General features: G+C 38.5%; 2 protein-coding genes across 6 annotated transcripts in view; one reads left to right on the plus strand and one right to left on the minus strand.

Annotated features, from left to right (window-relative positions):
- Positions 1-3906, plus strand: part of LOC139754572 (uncharacterized) — a 241207-nt gene extending 237301 nt beyond the window's left edge. For all 5 annotated transcript variants that reach the window (XM_071671946.1, XM_071671948.1, XM_071671950.1 and 2 more), the window contains one exon: positions 207-3906. In XM_071671946.1, coding sequence (XP_071528047.1) covers positions 207-1790 — 1584 coding nt within the window. In that variant the 3' untranslated portion in view covers positions 1791-3906. The remainder of the gene's footprint in view (positions 1-206) is intronic.
- A 10593-nt stretch (positions 3907-14499) lies between these two features.
- Art7 (arginine methyltransferase 7) overlaps positions 14500-22760 on the minus strand; it is an 83534-nt gene continuing 75273 nt past the window's right edge. Inside the window, exons 12-13 of the mRNA XM_071671952.1 lie at positions 21481-21756; positions 14500-20004 (exon numbers count right to left, since the gene is read on the minus strand). Of these exons, the coding sequence (XP_071528053.1) occupies positions 19825-20004; positions 21481-21756 (456 nt within the window). The 3' untranslated portion in view covers positions 14500-19824. The remainder of the gene's footprint in view (positions 20005-21480; positions 21757-22760) is intronic.

Below are 22760 nucleotides of genomic sequence, written 5' to 3' on the forward strand. Positions count from 1 at the left end.
CACTTGTCAAGTATATTTTCAGGATATAGTACAGTAGTGATATTATATGCACTTTTGGGAATCTATTGCTTGACATAGTCTTGGCATTAACCCTCAAATGTGTACAGGGATGAGCTCTAATTCTGCATGAAAATTTTCTAAAATAAAGCTGTCAAACCTTATCTAATGTGCATATTTTAGGAGAGTAAATGACATTTTCCAAACAGGTCACAAGAGTCTCGAGCAGCATTCTGACAAGCAATCCAATCAGTCAAGTCCTCAAAATTCAAAAATATGTGGGCAATGGCATTCCCAAGGACCGTCGAGAGAAGCTACTTCATCAGGTTCTCCTCCTGGTCACAGAAGTGATGACAAAGCTGGGCAAAACGAGAAAGATTAAGAAAGAGGAGTCCTTTGGAGCTACAGTTCAAAGACTTGGTCAGGCTTTAAGTTATGCCCTTAACTCGCTCCTTGACCCTGCAATCACAAAATTGAACCTGACACCAGTTATTCACCAGAGCATCAAATGGGTCTCCACCTGCAAACTGAACAACCAAAATCCAAAGGAAACCAATGAAATTGATGCATTGAAAGTAGAAAACATGTTAATTAAAATTTTTGGTGAAAATGCACCAAAACTGGCCAGTCTGACATCAATCCACTGGCCACACTTGGTGTCTGGGGAGGTTATCAGAATAATTGGTCGTCACTGTAGAAACCTACGTTGCTTGGAACTAGCATGCGAGTGTGATGCCACTGCAGCAATGAATGATGTAAAGGAAGACCCAGCTTTTGCTCGACAGGAGAGGGAGCTGGTGAACTCTCTAGGAGCTCTGTATGACCGGGCTCCTGGGGACTTTACAGGAACTAAGCCATCCGGTTGCCCTAGACTTCAAGTGCTCGTATTGCCAAGGTTGGATGATGAGGACGGTAGTCTAGCAACTCATGTGGCACATGCTTTATGTTCAATGAGAGAACTGGAATATATTTCTGGTGCACCAATGTTGGTAAGCCTTAGTATGTTAAGGAATCAACAGCATCCCCCTCAGAGTTTGTGCTTGAAACACCTAAGTGATATTGATACCTACAACAGGCGACCAATGCCAGATTTATCATATTTAAAAAGTATCTTGCCAAACTTGAACAGCATTGAACTGATTGTTTCCCAGGGGATAACAAGAGCTGTTACAGAAAATTTTCCAAATATTAAGTCGATGAAAATAGCACAGGTTGATCTTCACTTAAGTGTTCGTGGCTTCAAGTTTCTGGAAACGCTAGACATTAATCTGGAGTTCCAGGTTGCCTGGCCTTTGCTACTTTCCCTGAGCCGCAGCCGTGTGAAACTCAAATACCTAACCCTCCGCCACTCAACTTTTCAAGTTGGACAGGAGCATGAGGGTTCACTGCTGAAGTTCCCAACCCTCAAGTCTTTCACTCTTGTACGTTCAAGCTTTATTGAGTATGCTGCTTTCAGGACCCTGGTTATTGGGGCCCCAGACCTTGTTACACTTTCCATTACACTCTCAGATGACAGAAACTATATGGTAGATGAGTTCCGGGATGAGTTGATCAGCAGTATAGCACCTCTTCTTCCTAAGCTTGAGAGCTTCACTGCTGAGTGTCAGTATAAGTACAACTTGTACAACCAGTTAAACTGCATTCTGACCCTTGATTCTATCAATGTCTTGTGCACCACTTGCCCTCGCCTTAGGTTCCTTGGTCATTTAGATGTGTGGGACCTTAATGACAAGGAAGTAAACGAACTCAGTGATCGGGTAAGAACGAATAACTGGGACTTGCAGGTGATCTAAATCTATGTATATAGGACAACTTTAATTATGAATGTTTTGTAAATTTTATAGATTCAAAGATAACAGAAACAATAGTAAATGGATGATGAAATATAATATTAGTAGGTTAGGTTTCATATGTGCCAACAAGTGGTGTTCTTTGTTCCCCTTTATATGGCAATAAAAAAGTTAGCTTTAACTTACTGCTGAGATATTAATCTCCTATATGTGATAAAGGTCTTGAACAAAGTAAAATTAAACTTTTTTGAAAAAAAGAATGGATCAAACTGATTTAACAAGATTACACCCATGTTACGTGATAAGATTTAAATGTGGCCCCCAAAAGGCTCTTAGAATGTAAAGCAATCTACATAATTGTTTACCTGTCAGTAGTCACAGATCTTTGTAGAAAGTTGTGACCTTTTATCGATTACTGTTGATGAAGTACTGGGTTTAAAGCTCATATTAAATTGGTAAAGTGCACTTAGTAGCCATTCTTTGAATACGGTATAGTTCCTAATTTTCATTTCTTTAGATTGGCAAAAGGTCAGAAGAGTGGGACTCTTACTACATCTTTAGTAGTAGTGCTGAATGTTAGTAAAGCAAATGCATGTGCACAAGCACACTGAAGACATTGTTAATGCACATGGGATAAAGAAATTCAAGTTGTATGAGGGCAGAGAATGTTAAGAAAGGCCAAAGTATGAAATTCCCTCCCTGTAAAATACGATTGGTAATTACTTAAGGCCCCACAAGAGTGAAATAGTCTAACCTTACTGTACAATTACACACTAATTCTAACTGAGAAGCCTTAAAGAAAATACACTAGAGCTAGAAGCCTCACATCTTGGAAGTAAAAGAAAATAATCTTGAAGTATTCCCAGGAATGTAATGCAAAAGCACTAAAAAATATTTGAGAGCCTAACTCAAAAGACAGATCGGCTTCCATATTACGCCTAATGAATCGAGTAAGTAATGAAAGGGTAAGAGAGATCTGTGGAAGTAAAAATAGTGTGGTTTAGAGAGAAGAGGGTGCGTTGAAATGGTTTGTAGAACAAGCTCTGAAACCTTCAAAAGAAAACCTGATATGGCTAAAGGAAGGGCAGAATCAACATAGATTTCATATTTATGAAACAATAAATGTGATTAGACCTACAACAGTCCTTTCTCTCCAACTTTCAAAAGAAAGCTTGACAAGATTAAAGAGGTGAACAATGAACTCAGATTTCATATTTATGGAAAAGAAGTGCTGCAGGAAACAGTACTGTGAAACAAACAATAAATGAGATTAGAACTATGTGCTCGCCTTGCTTAAGGGCAAAATCTTGTTGTAAGCACTTGCAAGCACATCAGTCCTCTCTGTATTTGTAGTAATAACAGTAGTAGGTGATTGGCACTCGCAGACCAGGAAGGTATTACCAGTGCTATCTACCAGCATATCAAGATGGTTTGCAAAAGCTGCATAGTGAGCCAGCACTAAAGTGGCTGTCTAGTTTCCCTTTTTTCACTCAGGTTACTGTCTTTTGTTTCTGCTTCACCCAAATGTGCGTTATTGGTTCTGTTCACAAACCTACAATCTCACCAGCTCGTAGAGTATTTACCATGTAAATCTCACAACTTATCCTTCCTAAATCTAGATTTCTCTGTAGTAAGCACTACATGCCAGCCCTGCCTTTTGGCAAAATCTTGTCTTAGTACTCTTACATAAGTTCTCTCTCTCTATAGTTATCAAAATGATGGGATTAGAAATTATCAAAAATAGAAGGGATAATGGTTGCGAGGCGTGGGCTATGGATAGAGTTGTGCGCAGGAGGATGAATGTGCTGGAAATGAGATGTTTGAGGACAATATGTGGTGTGAGGTGGTTTGATCGAGTAAGTAACGTAAGGGTAAGAGAGATGTGTGGAAATAAAAAGAGCGTGGTTGAGAGAGCAGAAGAGGGTGTTTTGAAATGGTTTGGGCACATGGAGAGAATGAGTGAGGAAAGATTGACCAATATATGTGTCGGAGGTGGAGGGAACGAGGAGAAGAGGGAGACCAAATTGGAGGTGGAAAGATGGAGTGAAAAAGATTTTGTGTGATCGGGGCCTGAACATGCAGGAGGGTGAAAGGAGGGCAAGGAATAGAGTGAACTGGAGCGGTGTGGTATACCGGGGTTGACGTGCTGTCAGTGGATTGAATCAAGGCATGTGAAGCGTCTGGGGTAAACCATGGAAAGCTGTGTAGGTATGTATATTTGCGTGTGTGGACATATGTATATACATGTGTATGGGGGTGGGTTGGGCCATTTCTTTCGTCTGTTTCCTTGCGCTACCTCGCAAACGCGGGAGACAGCGACAAAAAAAAAAAAAAGAAGGGAATGGCACAAATGAGCTATATTCAGATTTTAAAGAACTCAAAGAAGAGAAAAATGCAAGCAATATTCTAAGCACACAAAAACGGCATTAAAAATAATCCCTCGGGCATAATATTGCCTCGACAAGGAGGAAACAATCAGTAAATCTGCAAAAATACCTCGTAAGATGTCATAGAAAAGCATGACAGCAGTGAAAAATTAGAGTTTACTATATTTTTTATTATTTTGCTTTGTCGCTGTCTCCTGCGTTAGTGAGGTAGCGCAAGGAAACAGACGAAAGAATGGCCCAACCCACTCACATACAAATGTATAAATATACACATCCACACATGCAAATATACATACCTGTACATCTCAATGTATACATATATATACACACAGACATATACATATGTACATAATTCATAGTCTGCCTTTATTCATTCCCATCGCCACCTTGCCACACATGGAATAACCCCCCTCCCCCCCCTCATGTGCGCAAGGTAATGCTAGGAAAAGACAACAAAGGCCCCATTCGTTCACACTCAATCTATAGTTGTCATGTAATAATGCACCGAAACCATAGCTCCCTTTCCACATCCAGGCCCCACAGAACTTTCCATGGTTTACCCCAGACGCTTCACATGCCCTGGTTCAATCCATTGACAGCACATCGACCCTGGTATACCACATCGTTCCAATTCACTCTATTCCTTGCATGCCTTTCGCCCTCCTGCATGTTCAGGCCCCGATCACTCAAAATCTTTTTCACTCCATCTTTCCACCTCCAATTTGGTCTCGCACTTCTCCTCATTCCCTCCACCTCTGACACGTATATCCTCTTGGTCAATCTTTCCTCACTCATTCTCTCCATGTGAGCAAACCATTTCAAAACACCCTCTTCTGCTCTCTCAACCACACTCTTTTTATTACCACACATCTCTCTTACCCTTACATTACTTACTCGATCAAACCACCTCACACCACATATTGTCCTCAAACATCTCATTTCCAGCACATCCACCCTCCTGCGCACAACTCTATCCATAGCCCACGCCTCGCAACCATACAACATTGTTGGAACCACTATTCCTTCAAATATACCCATTTTTGCTTTCCGAGATAATGTTCTCGACTTCCACACATTCTTCAAGGCTCCCAGAATTTTTGCCCCCCTCCCCCACCCTATGATTTACTTCCGCTTCCATGGTTCCATCCACTGCCAAATCCACTCCCAGATATCTAAAACACTTCACTTCCTCCAGTTTTTCTCCATTCAAACTTACCTCTCAATTGACTTGACCCTCCACCCTACTGTACCTAATAACCTTGCTCTTATTCACATTTACTCTCACTTTCTTCTTTCACACACTTTACCAAACTCAGTCACCAGCTTCTGCAGTTTCTCACATGAATCAGCCACCAGTGTTGTATCATCAGCCAACAACAACTGACTCACTTCCCAAGCTCTCTCATCCACAACAGATTGCATACTTGCCCCTCTTTCCAAAACTCTTGCATTCACCTCCCTAACAACCCCATCCATAAACAAATTAAACAACCATGGAGACATCACACACCCCTGCCGCAAACCTACATTCACTGAGAACCAATCACTTTCCTCTCTTCCTAAATGTATACATGCCTTACATCCTTGATAAAATCTTTTCACTGCTTCTAACAACTTGCCTCCCACACCATATATTCTTAATACCTTCCACAGAGCATCTCTATCAACTCTATCATATGCCTTCTCCAGATCTATAAATGCTACATACAAATCCATTTGCTTTTCTAAGTATTTCTCACATACATTCTTCAAGGCATACACCTGATCCATACATCCTCTACCACTTCTGAAACCACACTGCTCTTCCCCAATCTGATGCTCTGTACATGCCTTCACCCTCTCAATCAATACCCTCCCATAATTTACCAGGAATACTCAACAAACTTATACCTCTGTAATTTGAGCACTCACTCTTATCCCCTTTGCCTTTGTACAATGGCACTATGCAAGCATTCCGCCAATCCTCAGGCACCTCACCATGATTCATACACACATGCATAGAACAAGTACAGAAACATTTAAATGAAAACTTGATATACGGCTATGAACAGTTCCAGATGATCCCAAAACTGAAAATTATATACATGGCAACAGAGAAAGAGTTGTTAGTCTAGCAAAATGTGTGGTTTGCACCATGAGCTGCTACTGACTTTTACAAAATCTCTTCAGAGGTGCTCGTATGCAAAAAAAAAAAGAAATAATACATGAAATAAAACAGAGCAAGAGATAATCAAGCGCTGGCAGAAGACAACAACTCTGAGGTTGGTGTAACTTCAAACGCAAATATACTCAACCCAAAACGTCTATTAGCTCAACTTAAAATACACTACAACTGCAACAAATATCACAGAAGCAAATGGAGAGATTGATATAAATTCAGTCCTACATGGACTAATAAAAACAGAAACCTGATAATGCAACAGGAAATTTCAGAAACTTAAGTGAGAAGTGCACATCTTAGCACCTAGGAAAAACAACATACAGAGGGTGTCAGAAATGGAAAATCAATAAGAAATGAAAACTATGATCAGTGGAAACACAGCAACAGACTAGAAATGGAGCAGAATGGGAAAACCAGAAAATAAGGCAAACAAAAGATAATGGACAGGAACACAGGGTAAAAAGATAAACAATAGAGCAAGTGCTGCAAAAGGATATGCACAGTCTAATTTTGTAAATAACATGCCCACACCAAAAAGGTAAAAACAGCATAAAGATAAGAACCACTACTGGCCTGAATAAAACAAACCACAGTCACTCATCAACCCATAAGAACATTATTTGGGTAGAAAAGTAACTTTAATTGCTTCAAGAACGAAGACAGAACACCTGATAGTGTGTTGATGGGAAACACTGTGAGTGATGGAAATAAATCTCTCAATATGGGAAATCAAGCAATCTACAAAAGACAGAAGTAAAATCAAGAAACCTTTGGAAGATACAGAAGATATTGCATATGACTGTACAAAACTTAGTAAATGAGTATGTCATATTGACAGTAAAATACTTTAATGAATACACAAAGGATTAATAATATAATCCTAATTATGACAGAAAAATCTTTCAATCAAAAAGAGGGGAAAGAAGCAGGCCTAGAGAGCATTCACGCAAGAGTTAAACGAGATGGATTAGGAAGATATGTATGTATAAAATATGTATATGATGAATTTTAAGGAAAACAGTAAATGAACACATCACAATAAATGTGAACCAATTGCATTGAATATCTATTTATTTATTTTACCTTGTCGCTCTTCCACATTAGCGAAGTAGTCCAAGGAAACAGACGAAAGAATGGCCCAACCCACCCACATACACATGTACATACATACACATCCACACACGCAAATATACATACCTATACAACTCAATGTATACATATATATACACACACAGACATATACATATATACACATGTACATAATTCATAGTCTGCCTTTATTCATTCCCAGCAATAAATACAATAAACGCACTGACCTCTGACTGCCATTAACCAAATTGGATGATTCAGATAAAGAAATTCTCATAAAAATTGAAGAGACATAGAAAGGTTTGGATAAACTGAACTGGTTGTTGTATGGTCTGCAGACTTCAATTTTCATCTTGTTGAACATGAAAAAGGGAGCAGAATATGGATGCAGATGCAAGCATAAATCAATAAATGATGGATTAGCATAAGAAAAACAATACACCTCCTTACAAATTGTAAGTGCTCTTCTCAGACATAGGAGTTAATAAAACATGCATTTCAAATTATAATAATATGGAATAACTATAGTGTACAATACAGGAACAAATAGGATTCAGCTACAGATGATGTCAGCATACTGAGAGATATGAACTCCCATTTTCATAAAACAAAACTATCAATTACTTAACTAAAATACCTATAGGAATGATGTTTTCTAAGACAATGATATAAATGCCAATACAACAGTTTCATAAAAAGCTAAATCAAAGGGTTAAAGATTTAATACCAGTTAAAACTAAAAAGTAATGCAAAAATGAGGATAAGAGATAGAGAACCATGCATGAATAGAAATAATAAAAGGAAAAACTGGTGGAGCTTGATGATGATAAAACTTGACAAAGAAATAATGTAATATCAAAGGACATAACAGAGACAATGAGGAGAAAGTAACCAAAAAATATCACTTTCTTATTTATGACAAAGAACATGGAATCTGAGACTGAATCTTTTAAAGTGGGAGAAAATTATGAAAACAATGCTAAGAAATTATGCACAATAAACGAAGAGCAGATAGATAAATGTTTAATCATTATTGTATGAATGCCATCGCTGACACTCAGACATTGGAAACTAACATGAATAACAAATTAACCTAAGAGAATTCATCATCAGAACCGGATGGAAAAAAAATTTGACAGCAAAACTGATGATATTACTGTTGAGCCAAAGCCAAGATAAAAGCAGAATAGCAGATATTAGCAAATAACCTATGTAATGTCAATGAACAAAGGTGGCTCTAACCATATGCCAAAGCAGTAGAGACCAGTTTGCTTTACATCAAATATAATTCAGCTTTAAAAGAACTATTTTTTTTTTTTACATTACAGTGACTGAAAAGGCATGGACAAAACGAACCTCAAACAAAGGCCATCTCAGGTGAAAGAATGAACTTGAGAGAATGTAACAATAAATCAGAGCCTCACTGGTGTTTGTAAATGCTACTCTGACGAGAGGTGTTACCAGACTTGACCTGCATGAGGTCACACTGTGTGTGAAAAGTCATATTGGCAAGGCTGCATCACTGAGAGTCAATTCTCACACAAGAACTCTCCCCTAAGGAGTCTATCATTATCCTGCTACTGGAAGCAGTACAGCCATGGAGCTAAAGGAGCTTCAGGAAAAGAATGCCTAAAGCAACTCCAGGAAAGGAAATAAACTCTTACAAAAAGAAAGATTACAGAAAGAGCGAAAGACAAAATGAAGTAAAGAATTCCACAGCTCAGTTCAAGGGTAAAATGGATTTACCATATTGGTCATTCCTGAGGTGGCTGATCTCCAGACAAACAGAAACTAGAAGCATGCTTAGGACCCAGGCCTTGTGGGCAGGGTCATATGCCCACAGCTCGTGAGAACATTGGCAAAAATAACATCATTAGAACAGAGAGAGAACAGTAACATTGTGGTGTGTAGTACACAGAGGGATGGTTGAAAATACATGATGCTAGGAGAATTAATATGATGAGGAGTAAACAGAAAGCTGCTGAACAGGTACAGAAGTTTCAAGATGGATGACATGCTACAGAAGCCAGCAATCTGGTAAAACAAGAATGTGGAACAGTGAAGTTTGTGGAAATGTCTACAAGCCTGTATGAGGCCAGTGATATTCTGACTACATGATAATCACAATAGCTCTCAGGAAAAAAGAGCAACAAAGGATGAAAATAGGATATGAAAAGCAATGAAGGCAATTAAGTGGAAAGGTAAGGTCTATTAACGAAGAACAAATACAATGAATGGGAAAATAAAATGGCAATTACAGGAAGAAATGTAAAGGCTTCTTTTAAAAAGGCATATAATACCAAAGTTGCATCAAGGCAGGCAAATAAACTTGTAGGTGTTATTGGAATCTGCCAGCTAGAATGAATCCACAGGAATTCAAACAGCAACAGACCATTAGGTCCTTTTGAGGCTGCTTGTGAAGCCACCATTGGTGAGGCTGTATTGTCAAGGAATATCTCATTCCACAAGAATTATAACTGGAGTTATGTGACTAAAATACCAAACCTGCATACCTTGAAAAGATTTACTAAAATATTATTACAACAGGTGGCCTTGGAAAAAAAAAAAAGAAAGAAAGAAGTGTGGAAGACGTTAGGATCACCAGAGAAAAGACACAAAAATACTAAGGGACCAAGACTTTCAAACAAAAAGAGAGTATATTTGAAATAATGATGTACAAATGTAAAGACTAAGGAGTTTTAAACCTGATACCACTGTTTAGACAAAACTGCACAATGAGGCATTTAATCTTAACATTTCCAAAAAGATAGATTGCAGTAAGAGAATGGTGATTTTTCAGGGGCTACTGGTAAAAGACAGTTCCCTGCACAAAATGTATAGGTGAAAAACATTACTATGCTGCCACCATGCTTTAATTAGTAAACAATCTTCCATAGAGATGATAAACCAGCCACACATATCAAATGATTACTGAAGGCACTATCAGAGCAGTGCAAGAGGCAGCAAGATAATACAAAATGAGACTGGCTGATCATCAATTCTGGATCTCATTTTCATGTACAACATGGAAGTAGAAACCATCTACAGCATTAGTACGTTTGGGAAAAACCATCAATCAATGTCCTGAAAAAATACCTCGAGTGTGGAAGGCAAGCTATTCTGTCATAAATTAGTTCAACTTTTATCCTCTACATCATGTGTCTGCAGTATGAAAAACTGGCAAGAGTTACCACACAGTCATCTTTAGCTATAACCTCAACTGGTATAACTTATTGCCTGGGACCTCTGGAATACAGTTAATGATGATACCAAGGAGGAAAGAAAGTTACAGGTGAAGCAAAGGATATTAAAATTTATACAATGAGGCATTTGAAAAAATCAAAATGACATTACATTCAGCTTCATACTATCAACTTTTCTCCCATCCCATAGTTATCTCTTAATCATTCCAGTTTTCTCAACCTATTTCATTTATTCATTTATTATATTTTGTCGCTGTCTCCTGCATTAGCAAGGTAGTGCAAGGAAACAGACGAAAGAATGGCCCAATCCACCCACATACACATGTATATACATACACATCCACACACGCACATATACATACCTATACATCTCAACGTATACATATATATACACACACAGACATATACATATATACACATGTACCTAATTCATACTGTCTGCCCTTCTTCATTCCCACTGCATCCCGCCATATATGAAATAACAACACCCTCCCCCTGCATGTGTGCGAGGTAGCCCTGAGAAAAGACAACAAAGACCACATTCGTTCACACTCAGTCTCTAGCTGTCATATATAATGCACCGAAACCACAACTTCCTTTCCATATCCAGGCCCCGCAAAACTTTCCATGGTTTACCCCAGACGCTTCACATGCCCTGGTTCAATCCACTGACAGCACATCAACCCCGGTATACCACATCATTCCAATTCACTCTATTCCTTGCACGCCTTTCACCCTCCTGCATGGTCAGGCCCCGATCACTCAAAATCTTTTTCAATCCATCTTTCTACTTCCAATTTGGTCTCCCACTTCTCCTTGTTCCCTCCACCTCTGACACATATATCCTCTTTGTCAATCTTTCCTCACTCATTCTCTCCATGTGACCAAACCATTTCAAAACACCCTCTTCTGCTTTCTCAACTACACTCTTTTTATTACCACACATCTCTCTTACCCTTTCATTACTTACTCGATCAAACCACCTCACACCACATATTGTCCTCAAGCATCTAATTTCCAGCACATCCACCCTCCTCCGCACTACTCTATCTATAGCCCACACCTCACAACCCTATAAAATTGTTGGAACCACTTTCCCTTCAAACATACCCATTTTTGCTTTCCAAGATAACGTTCTCGACTTCCACACATTTTTTAACGCTCCTAAAACTTTCACCCCCTCCCCACCCTATAATTCACTTCTGCTTCCATGGTTCCATATGCTGCCAAATCCACTCCCAGATATCTAAAACACTTCACTTCCTCCAGTTTTTCTCCGTTCAAATTTACCTCCCAATTGACTTGTCCCTTAACCCTACTGTACCTAATAATTACCTTGCTCTTATTCACATTTACTCTCAGCTTTCTTCTTTCACACACTTTACCAAACTCAGTTACCAGCTTCTGCAGTTTCTCACCCAAATCAGCCACTAACGCTGTATCATCAGCGAACAAGTGACACCTCCCAAGCTCTCTCATCCACAACAGACTGCATACTTGGCCCTCTTTCCAAAACTCTTGCACTCACCTCCCTAACAGCCCCATCCATAAACAAATTAAACAACCATGGAGACATCACGAACCCTTGCCGCAAACCAACATTCACTGAGAACCAATCGCTTTCCTCTCTTCCTACACATACACATGCCTTACATCCTCGATAAAAACTTTTCACTGCTTCTAACAACTTGCCTCCCACACCATATATTCTGAATACCTTCCACAGAGCATCTCTATCAACTCTATCATATGCCTTCTCCAGATCCATAAATGCTACATACAAATCCATTTGCCTTTCTAAGTATTTCTCACATACATTCTTCAAAGCAAACACCTGATCCACACATCCTCTACCACTTCTAAAACCATACTGCTCTTCCCCAATCTGATGCTCTGTACATGCCTTCACCTCTCAATCAATACCCTCCCATATAATTTCCCAGGAATACTCAACAAACTTATACCTCTGTAATTTGAGCACTCATTTTTATCCCCATTACCTTTGTACAATGGCACTATGCAAGCATTCCACCAATCCTTAGGCACCTCACCATGAGTCATACATACATTAAATAACCTTACCAACCAGTCAACAATACAGTCACCCCATTTTTTAATAAATTCCACTGCAATACCATCCAAACCCACTGTCTTGCTGGCTTTCATCTTCTGCAAAGCTTTTACTACCTCTTCTCTGTTTACCAAAACATTCTCCCTAACCCTCTCACTTTGCACACCACTTCTCCCAAAACACCCTATATCTGCCACTCTCTCATCAAACACATTCAACAAACCTTCAAAATACTCACGCCATCTCCTTCTCACATCACCACTACTTGTTATCACCTCCCCATTAGCCCCCTTCACTGAAGTTCCCATTTGTTCCCTTGTCTTACGCACTTTATTTACCTCCTTCCAAAACATCTTTTTATTCTCCCTAAAATTTAATGATACTCTCTCTCTCACCCCAACTCTCATTTGCCCTCTTTTTCACCTCTTGCACCTTTCTCTTGACCTCCTGCCTCTTTCTTTTATACATCTCCCAGTCATTTGCATTATTTCCCTACAAAAATCTCCCCCTTCTCTTTCATTAATAATCTTACTTCTTCATCCCACCACTCACTACCCTTTCTAATCTGCCCACCTCCCATGCTTCTCATGCCACAAGCATCTTTTGTGCAAGCCATCACTGCTTCCCTAAATACATCCCATTTCTCCCCTACTCCCCTTACATCCTTTGTTTTCACCTTTTTCCATTCTGTACTCAGTCTCTCCTGGTACTTCCTCACACAAGTCTCCTTCCCAAACGCACTTACCCTCACCACTCTCTTCACCCCAACATTCTCTCTTAAGTATCCTTAAGAAAGAATAGATAATCTTATCAGCAGTGTTATCAAAGCTTTAAATGCATTAATTTTTGTGTTCCTCATAATGAGTCGTGTCTTGTATGTGAGCAAGACAATGGATAGGGTATAGAATAGGATAGTTTGAGACTGAATGCTGTTAACTTCTTTTTATGAAATGTAGGGTAGATTTTTGAGGTTATATGAGTAGGTTTCTGAAAACCTTTACAAATCCTCACCTTCGCCTCCAGAAGATAATGATCAGACATCCCCTCAGTTGCAACTCACAGCACATTAACATCCAAAAGTCTCTCTTTCGCGTGCCTATCAATTAACACGTAATCCAATAACGCTCTCTGGCCATCTCTCCTACTTACATACGTATACTTATGTATATCTCTTTTTAAAACAGGTACTAGTGATTGGGAATACCTGGTTTAAAAAGAGATATACATAAGTATACGTATATAAGTAGGACAAATGGCCAGAGAGCGTTATTGGATTACGTGTTAATTGATGGGCGCGCGAAAGAGAGACTTTTGGATGTTAATGTGCTGAGAGGTGCAACTGCAGGGATGTCTGATCATTACCTTCTGGAGACGAAGGTGAGGATTTGTAGAGGTTTTCAGAAACCTACTCATATAACCTCAAAAATCTACCCTACATTTCATAAAAAGAAATTAACAGCATTCAGTCTCAAACTATCCTATTCTTTACCCTATCCATTCTCTTGCTCACATACAGGACCCAACTCATTATGAGGAACACAAAAATTAATGCATTTAAAGCTTTGATAACACTGCTGATATGATTATCTATTCTTTCTTAAGGATACTTGCATATTTCATGGTGTGGTCTTCCAGCCAAATACTCATATCTCTCAATTCATTAGCTGATAGAAATGTTCTGGTATACTTGACCAATAAGAATAGCCATACTATTTAATTTCAACATGAACTGACATTATTCTACAGGTGAAACTGTTAGCAAAATGATAGTTTGGAAGCATATTCAATAGCAAAAGAGAAGTCATTATTCAGAATTTAATATCTTGCATTGGGTGACATCAGTCTAATTACCTGTATGTCCTGTGTATACTTGTACAGTTGAAACTGCATAGCACATGATCCAAGCATTTCAGCTGCTACCCATCTCCATGCACTCCCATATCAAAAACCCAAGATTAGCTCTTTAAACAGGAATTCTGTGTGCTTCTTTAGTCATCATTATAAAAGCAATGATAATTAACTGTACTGAAAATTTTTTTCTCAGAAAGGGTATAAACATGGCAAAAAGTAGAAACTACAAGTCAAAATAGGAAATATTTAATAAAAGGGGAAACTGAGAAAAGTGGAAAAAGAGCAAACGGCGCTGAGTTAGAGGACATGAGATCCTACCAAATGATACTGCTTTATGAAAGGGGGTAGGGGTAGAGGGAAAGGAAGGGAATTCCCTTTTCTCTCACATCAGGGCTTCTCTGGGTGAACATAACTGACAGGATATCAACCTGATTTTCTAAGACAAATATCCAATAGTGTCTATACTCTCCCAATTCAGTACAACTTACATATCACATTTAACAAAAACTATTTCACATAAATGTCAATCCTTTGACCACTTATTAAGATAATGGCACTGATGATTCCTCTTGATATCACCTACGAAGTTAAAACATTGCTCTTAGAAGTAAGTATACAAACATAAGATATTAAACATTTGCTATTAACATTAAAAACAAAACTCACATTCACACTTAAATATAAAGAGAAACACCACCACAAAGAAATTGATATTTACAATGTAAATATTTACAATGGAACTTGACCTAAAAAGATATGTTTTTAAATTGTAAACCTAGTAATTTCTTTATTATCCACTATAAAGATTATTACGTACCATGTGTGCTTTTTCCTATATTCATAGCAGGGTAATGCAATAATTCAAATTAAGTATGGCAACCAAATGTTTGACAAGGAACTAATATACATCTAAAGCCAGATTTTCAAATAAGTTATAAACACTGCACCTATTTGCAGAATTCATAAAAAATTATAAACACATATTAGTGAGCTAGTTTGCCTCCTGATATCAAGGCACTTGCATTATTTTCCACTAGGTCTAGTTTCGTATACTGCATATGGAATTCTTAATGTAAATGAGTAAAATATTGCCAAAAAATTACAGTGTTACATTCTTTACTGAAAAGGAGTGGAGGGCACTATAGCTTGTAAACTGGCTGCAGACTAACTACATGTTATCTAGTGTTGCAATCTTACATACCTTCATTCTTTTTCATCAAAGTATAATTGTGCACTAAAGAAACACTGCAATGCTGCGACTGTAATTATTATTCATGTTAATTAGCTGTGCAGCTTCAGAAAAAGTTTTAAATTTGACGGCAAAAAATTATTTTTGTAATCACAAACAAGTAAGAACTATGAAATAATGCTGATGATAACCTTCTGTAATAGCAGTTGGACAACCACTGAATGTAAATTAAACCACTAATATAACTTGTATTTTTTTATCTAATACAAATGATAACCATTTTATCTAGCTATTGGCTAACACGAAATTTCTAATCAGAAGACGGATAACCAGTCAGATTTTAAAGTTAGCAGTTACATAAATCAAGAAAAGAGGAGTGGGAAAAAAACCAAGTCCCATATTCATAATCGAGTTTTCTACTGTTTGAGAATTACCATGGTGAGATTTGTGGGTGAGGCAGGAGAAGAGCATTGTGGCTTTTGTTCCATAATAACTGAAACCAACTTACTCATATTACTGTTTCATGTTTCATATAACTAATCTCACATAACCTTACACAGAATTCCTATCATATGCAATAACAAATTAGTACTTGCAAAACATAATATGTTTATTTTGAGATTTTCATTGGTCAACAAACATTTCCAAATATTTCTGGCAGTATCTACTGATATTTCACTCATTTCCCAATAAATAAAAATTTAAAAGTCACAATATATCACAGTCAAGTGACACATAAAAGGAATACTTTAGGCACTTTTGAGTTTGTAAGACCATACTAAGTGTGAGGGCATTCTTGAGCATCCCTTCACATCTCAGCTGTGACTCTGCCCTCTTAGGGAGAACCAATTTCAATAGTATGCTAAAAACTTAAAACAGTAATTGATTAGACTCCACAAGTAACTTGGACTAAATTTCTGAGATAACAATATACCTAAATAACTCATTCATACTTCATGGCATGTACCATACAAGACTACTACAAAAGACATGGCACGTTCAGGGCTCCACCCTAAACTATGCCTTATCTACTCAGTCATCCACCCAGTTAACAGTTAATAAAAAAAAATGCTGCAACCTACACATAACAAAGCACTTAGAGCAGTCAGTGGCAGCTGAGTAAACACAAATATTCAACAACTGCACAACAAAACAAAAATATTTCCAATATAATCACTCCTAGATGTACTTGACACTCGGCTCTTTGCAACAGCCACAGACCATTCCCACCGAAATTACTCAGTGGCCAACCACCAAACTCTAGCCAGAATTAAAATCCTATATCTGCTTCACAATTCAGTATCCCACAGCCCTATCCCAACTAAAACAACACTGACAAAACAAATACACAACAAACTGATCGTGCATTATCACCTTGGCCATCGTCCAAACTCAACATGCAGCCTTGAAATGGAAGCACAAGACTTATGCATAAAGATCCATCTAGGGATACTGCTCAGCTCAGAAGTATCCATCTCAAGACACTAAGGGTTAAACCATTCCTAATTAATCACAAACAGAAAAGGAAACATACCTGTGCCTACATTAATGCCAGTAGAACAGCTACATGGAGATCAAACAATCTAAGCTCAGTGCCTGGTAAAGGTTCAAAACATATCCTACACATAAAATAGTTCACAGGAGTTGTTTCAGGTATGCTTCTTCCTCCTCTATAAACAAGGTCGTTATACTAGCACTAGAGTCCAAAGAAGACACCAGGTGGATTAACAAGATGTACTTGCTGGGACTTAAATGAGCCTTTACTGCAAACTGCAAGACTGATCTCTTTGCATCACGCTAAAATTACACTCTGCAAAAACTAATACTTGATTCATTTCTGCAACGTGATAAACATCTGAAACATTCTGGTTTTTCTGAGATTAAATGGTCAGGAAGCAACCTCAATCATCATACTACTGGCCAGAAAACAAAACTACATTAACACATTAACCCTGAAAACACCAGGAGGTGTGCATGATATCTGTGCAAGGAATACCGGGAATCACTTATTTATTTATTTATTATACTTTGTCGCTGTCTCCCACATTAGCGAGGTAGCGCAAGAAACAGACGAAAGAATGGCCCAACCCACCCACATACACGTCCACACACGCATATATATACATACCTATACAACACAACGTATACATATATATATACACACACAGACATACATACACATGTACATAATTCATACTGTCTGCCCTTATTCATTCCCGTCGCCACCCCGCCAAACATGAAATGACAACCCTCTCCCCCCTACATGTGCATGAGGTAGCACTAGGAAAAGACAACAAAGGCCACATTGGTTCACACTCAGTCTCTAGCTGTAACGTATAATGCACCGAAACCACAGCTCCCTTTCCACATCCAGGCTCCACAGAACTTTCCATGGTTTACCCCAGATGCTTCAAATGCCCTGGTTCAATCCAATGACAGAACATTGACCCCGGTATACGACATCGTTCCAATTCACTCTATTCCTTGCACATCTTTCACCCTCATGCATGTTAAGGCCCCGATCACTCAAAATCTTTTTCACTCCATTTTTCCACCTCCAATTTGGTCTCCCACTTCTCCTCGCTCTCTCCACCTCTAACACATATATCCTCTTTGTCAATCTTTCCTCACTTATTCTCTCCATGTGACCAAACCATTTCAAAAACACCCTCTTCTGCTCTCTCAAACACACACTTTTTATTACCAAACATCTCTCTTACCCTTTCATTACTTACTCGATCAAACCACCTCACACCACATATTGTCCTCATACATCTCATTTCCAACACATCTACCCTCCTCCGCACAACTCTATCTATAGCCCACACCTCACAACCATATAACATTGTCGGAACCACTATTACTTCAAACATACCCATTTTTGCTTTCCAAGATAACGTTCTCGCCTCTCACACATTTTTCAATGCTCCCAGAACTTTTGCCCCCTCCCCCAGCCTATGACTCACTTCCGCTTCCATGGTTCCATCCGCTGCCAAATCCACTCGCAGATATCTAAAACACTTCACTTCCTCCAGTTTTTCATAATTGTGCTAATTTCTGCATACAGCCTAGTAATAACATGATATCTGTGCGGCTACTGTTTCCCCTTGATTTCTTCCATAACAGACAAAATGAGTGGTAACACCCTTTTACAGCATTCCTCCACCATTCCCCTCACAGCTTAAGCTTAACTTGCTAACTTTTTTACACCACAGCCATGTAAGATATGCTAGCTCACTTTTTTGTACATTTCCTTTACTTTTTTGTATATTTCTTTCAATTAATAATGGGACCAGAAAATATGAGGACCTTTCTTATTTTACTCCTTTTTATTTAACTTGTTACGAATTCTTTTCTTTAGGTCAGTCAGCATTTAAGGGTTAATACTTAAAAAAAAAACTTGTGACTTAATCCAGCTGTTCTGAAGACTTGTATTTGTAAGAGAGTAATACCAAAGAAGCAATTGAACAAGAAAATGTCCCCAACAAGCAAAGTAATTAGCTGACTTTTCAGTCATTCATGTTCTGCAATTTTTTCAGTAAAACTAAAGACTGAATTATTGACAATAGTTAAGAACCACAATTCCTAATCTGCACACAAAATGCATAAGAAACAGTACCTTGCATTTCAGAGTTACAGGAAACTAAAACATGCACTGTCTTTCCTTACTATGAGATGCACAATATCCATGAAAAAAGTATAGACCATATAGTAAGTAGGTGGTTTTAATCTGAAACCAGTATATGGAGCCATCTGAGCTTGGTCTACCTCCATTTGCATGTGAAGTAATTGCTAATTCAATCAAGCAACTTGCCTTTTGATTAGACAATCTTTGACAAGCAGCTCCAGACTTTAGAGTTTCTGACAACTGTAAGGCTGATCACAATTTTGTAGCTATGCTTCATTTCCTGGTTGTTCAACTGCTATTAACCACAAGCCAGTAAAGATACATATATCCACTACTTACTACTAAGTACACTGACTAAGTACATTCTTTTAATCAAGCTTATGAATCATTAAAGGCATCTGAAAAGAAAGAACAATAAACACAGCTGTAAAGCATCCATGGATTTTTTGTTCAGCTAATCAGCTAACACTGTGAACATCAGATTCTGATAGCTTTTGAATCTGGAAATCAAATACCAAAGTACCATCAGAAGGCAGGAATGTTGCAGAATGATGGAGTCTTGGTGGCATCTTCTTCTCAATGGTCATAGGTTGTCTGAACAGGTAGATCCCTTGTCGGCTGTAGATGTCCCAACTAACCTGTTGAAGAAAGCACTAGTTCGATGGCCAAATATGATTGTAAAATAAGTATTTCCCTTACAGATGAGAAAAACCAAGTTGCACAAATTTTAAGCAAATGTCTGTAATGTCCTTGGGTTTTTCTTATGTTAGGACGTACGCATACCATAATGTTTCATAATATTTCATACCATACACTTATCTACAACTGACACAGCATATCTGGTAGAGAATCTACAATCTGACAAAGCACCTAAATGATTATGCCATAGAGAGGTCCAGCCTCCACCTGATATATGACACTGAATATTCCTCAAACTTCAACCATTTGCAAACCTTTCAAAAATTTTCATGATGTTTAAGCAATTATTTCACCATCTTTATACTCCTAAATATCTAAAATTACTAACCCCTCACCATTCAACCACATCTCACACTCCAAAAAATCTCCCTTTTCCAACAATCACTCTGCATTTGTTAGAATACATTTTCACTTTCTACATATTCTCCTAAATTTCAATGCAATAACCTGCAATTTTACTGATGAGTAAACTACAATGTACATTTGTGAAAAAATGTGCACAAAACAACCAAAAACTTCACTCCCTTTCCCCCCTTTTCAAATTCTAATCCCATATCCATATTTCCTACCATGATTTCACTTACAATTCTGCCTACATACAGAGGATACTGAACAACCAGAAGAACACATAATATCCCTGTCATATACCCTACTTCAAGTCTAAGCTACCCAACCATTCCTCTTGTCATCCCCATGACTGCCCACCATACTCTCTTAAAATCCCTCAATGTTTCCACAGACTTGACTTGAACTCAATTTATCCCTAAAATACTCACTCTACACTCCTTTTGTATCAATTTAACATATGTTCTTTTATGTTCATAAATGATATATACAATGAAACCTAATCCTGAACAAGCAGTTGAAGGGCCTTAGCTTTAATCTATTCTCTGACAAGATTTTGCAATTAGATGTGGTTGGTGCATAGCACTCACCTAAGGAAAATTTAGTGAAGAACAAAGGGTAGTTTGAGTTACATTTCATTAAGTGTTATGCATACAATGGAATGAGTTTGAGTACATGGACTAAATGCCAGCAACCCAAGTGTATGTGAAGAAATGACAGCATGCACCTTGGCCAGGGAAGGGAACTTGTCAACCATTGAAGTGCTGGCTAATTTTACAAGTCATCAAATCTCCTGATACCATGGAGCTGTATAACAGTAACAACACAATACCTATGATCCCCCTAGTGCACAAGTCCCCCACCCTTAAATGCAGACACTTAAGGTCTTACTATATTTCAACTGTGGAGGTCTAGCAGTTCAGATATTCCACATCTTGGGTATCACTGTGCATCATGTTTTACCTGACAATTTCTCTACAATCACTCTTTTAGTATATAAGTCAGAATCAAAGAGCCATTTGGCTAAATACATTCTTTCTAAAGTATCAAGACCATATCACAGTACTTACATACTGATCTAAAACAACTGGCTGAGTTGGACCTGTGGTGAGAATATCCTCAGGTTGGTCAGTCATATGCCAGTCTGCCCACAGAGCCATGCCATTGACCATACCATGACCTGACAATGTGACAGAGTCTGCACAAATCACTGGACTGTCAGGGATGGTGGCAGTCAGGTCTAGAGTTAGGAGGCAAATGGGCTGCCCTCGGGCCTTAGCTGGATATTCCCAAAGAGGCTGAGGTTCAACCCTCTCATCTGCTTCTTCACAGGCTGATTCAATGAGCTGAAAATAGATCACTTTGAAATTGAGGCAATAGATAATAAAGTAAGATGCATATGACTGTGGAGTCAAATGGTTCTGCAATGAAAGGCAGCCAAAGGGTTTTCAAATACAGAGACACACAGAACGAGTAAATTTTACCACTACTGACTTTTACATCAGTAACTTGCAAATGATACTGATTCTTAGTAATTCTATGCTGAATCTTTCATTATTCATCTATCTATTTTATCATACTTTGTCGCTGTCTCCCTAGTTAGTGAGGTAGCGCAAGGAAACAGACAAAAGAATGGCCCAATCCACCCACATGCACATGTATATACATAAATGCCCACACACGCACATATATATACCTATACATTTCTCAGTGAATGTAGGTTTGCGGCAGGGGTGTGTGATGTCTCCATGGTTGTTTAATTTGTTTATGGATGGGGTTGTTAGGGAGGTGAATGCAAGAGTTTGGAAGAGGGGCAAGTATGAAGTCTGTTGGGGATGAGAGAGCTTGGGAAGTGAGTCAGTTGTTTTTTGCTGATGATACAGCACTGGTGGCTGATTCATGTGAGAAACTGCAGAAGCTGGTGACTGAGTTTGGTAAAGCTGCAGAAGCTGGTGACTGAGTTTGGTAAAGTGTGTGAAAGAAGAAAGTTAAGAGTAAATGTGAATAAGAGCAAGGTTATTAGGTACAGTAGGGTTGAGGGTCAAGTCAATTGGGAGGTGAGTTTGAATGGAGAAAAACTGGAGGAAGTGAAGTGTTTTAGATATCTGGGAGTGGATCTGGCAGCGGATGGAACCATGGAAGCGGAAGTGGATCATAGGGTGGGGGAGGGGGCGAAAATTCTGGGAGCCTTGAAGAATGTGTGGAAGTCGAGAACATTATCTCGGAAAGCAAAAATGGGTATGTTTGAAGGAATAGTGGTTCCAACAATGTTGTATGGTTGCGAGGCGTGGGCTATGGATAGAGTTGTGCGCAGGAGGATGGATGTGCTGGAAATGAGATGTTTGAGGAC

This window comes from Panulirus ornatus, chromosome 17 (genome assembly GCF_036320965.1).
Source record: "Panulirus ornatus isolate Po-2019 chromosome 17, ASM3632096v1, whole genome shotgun sequence".
In the NCBI taxonomy this organism is placed as follows: domain Eukaryota; kingdom Metazoa; phylum Arthropoda; class Malacostraca; order Decapoda; family Palinuridae; genus Panulirus; species Panulirus ornatus.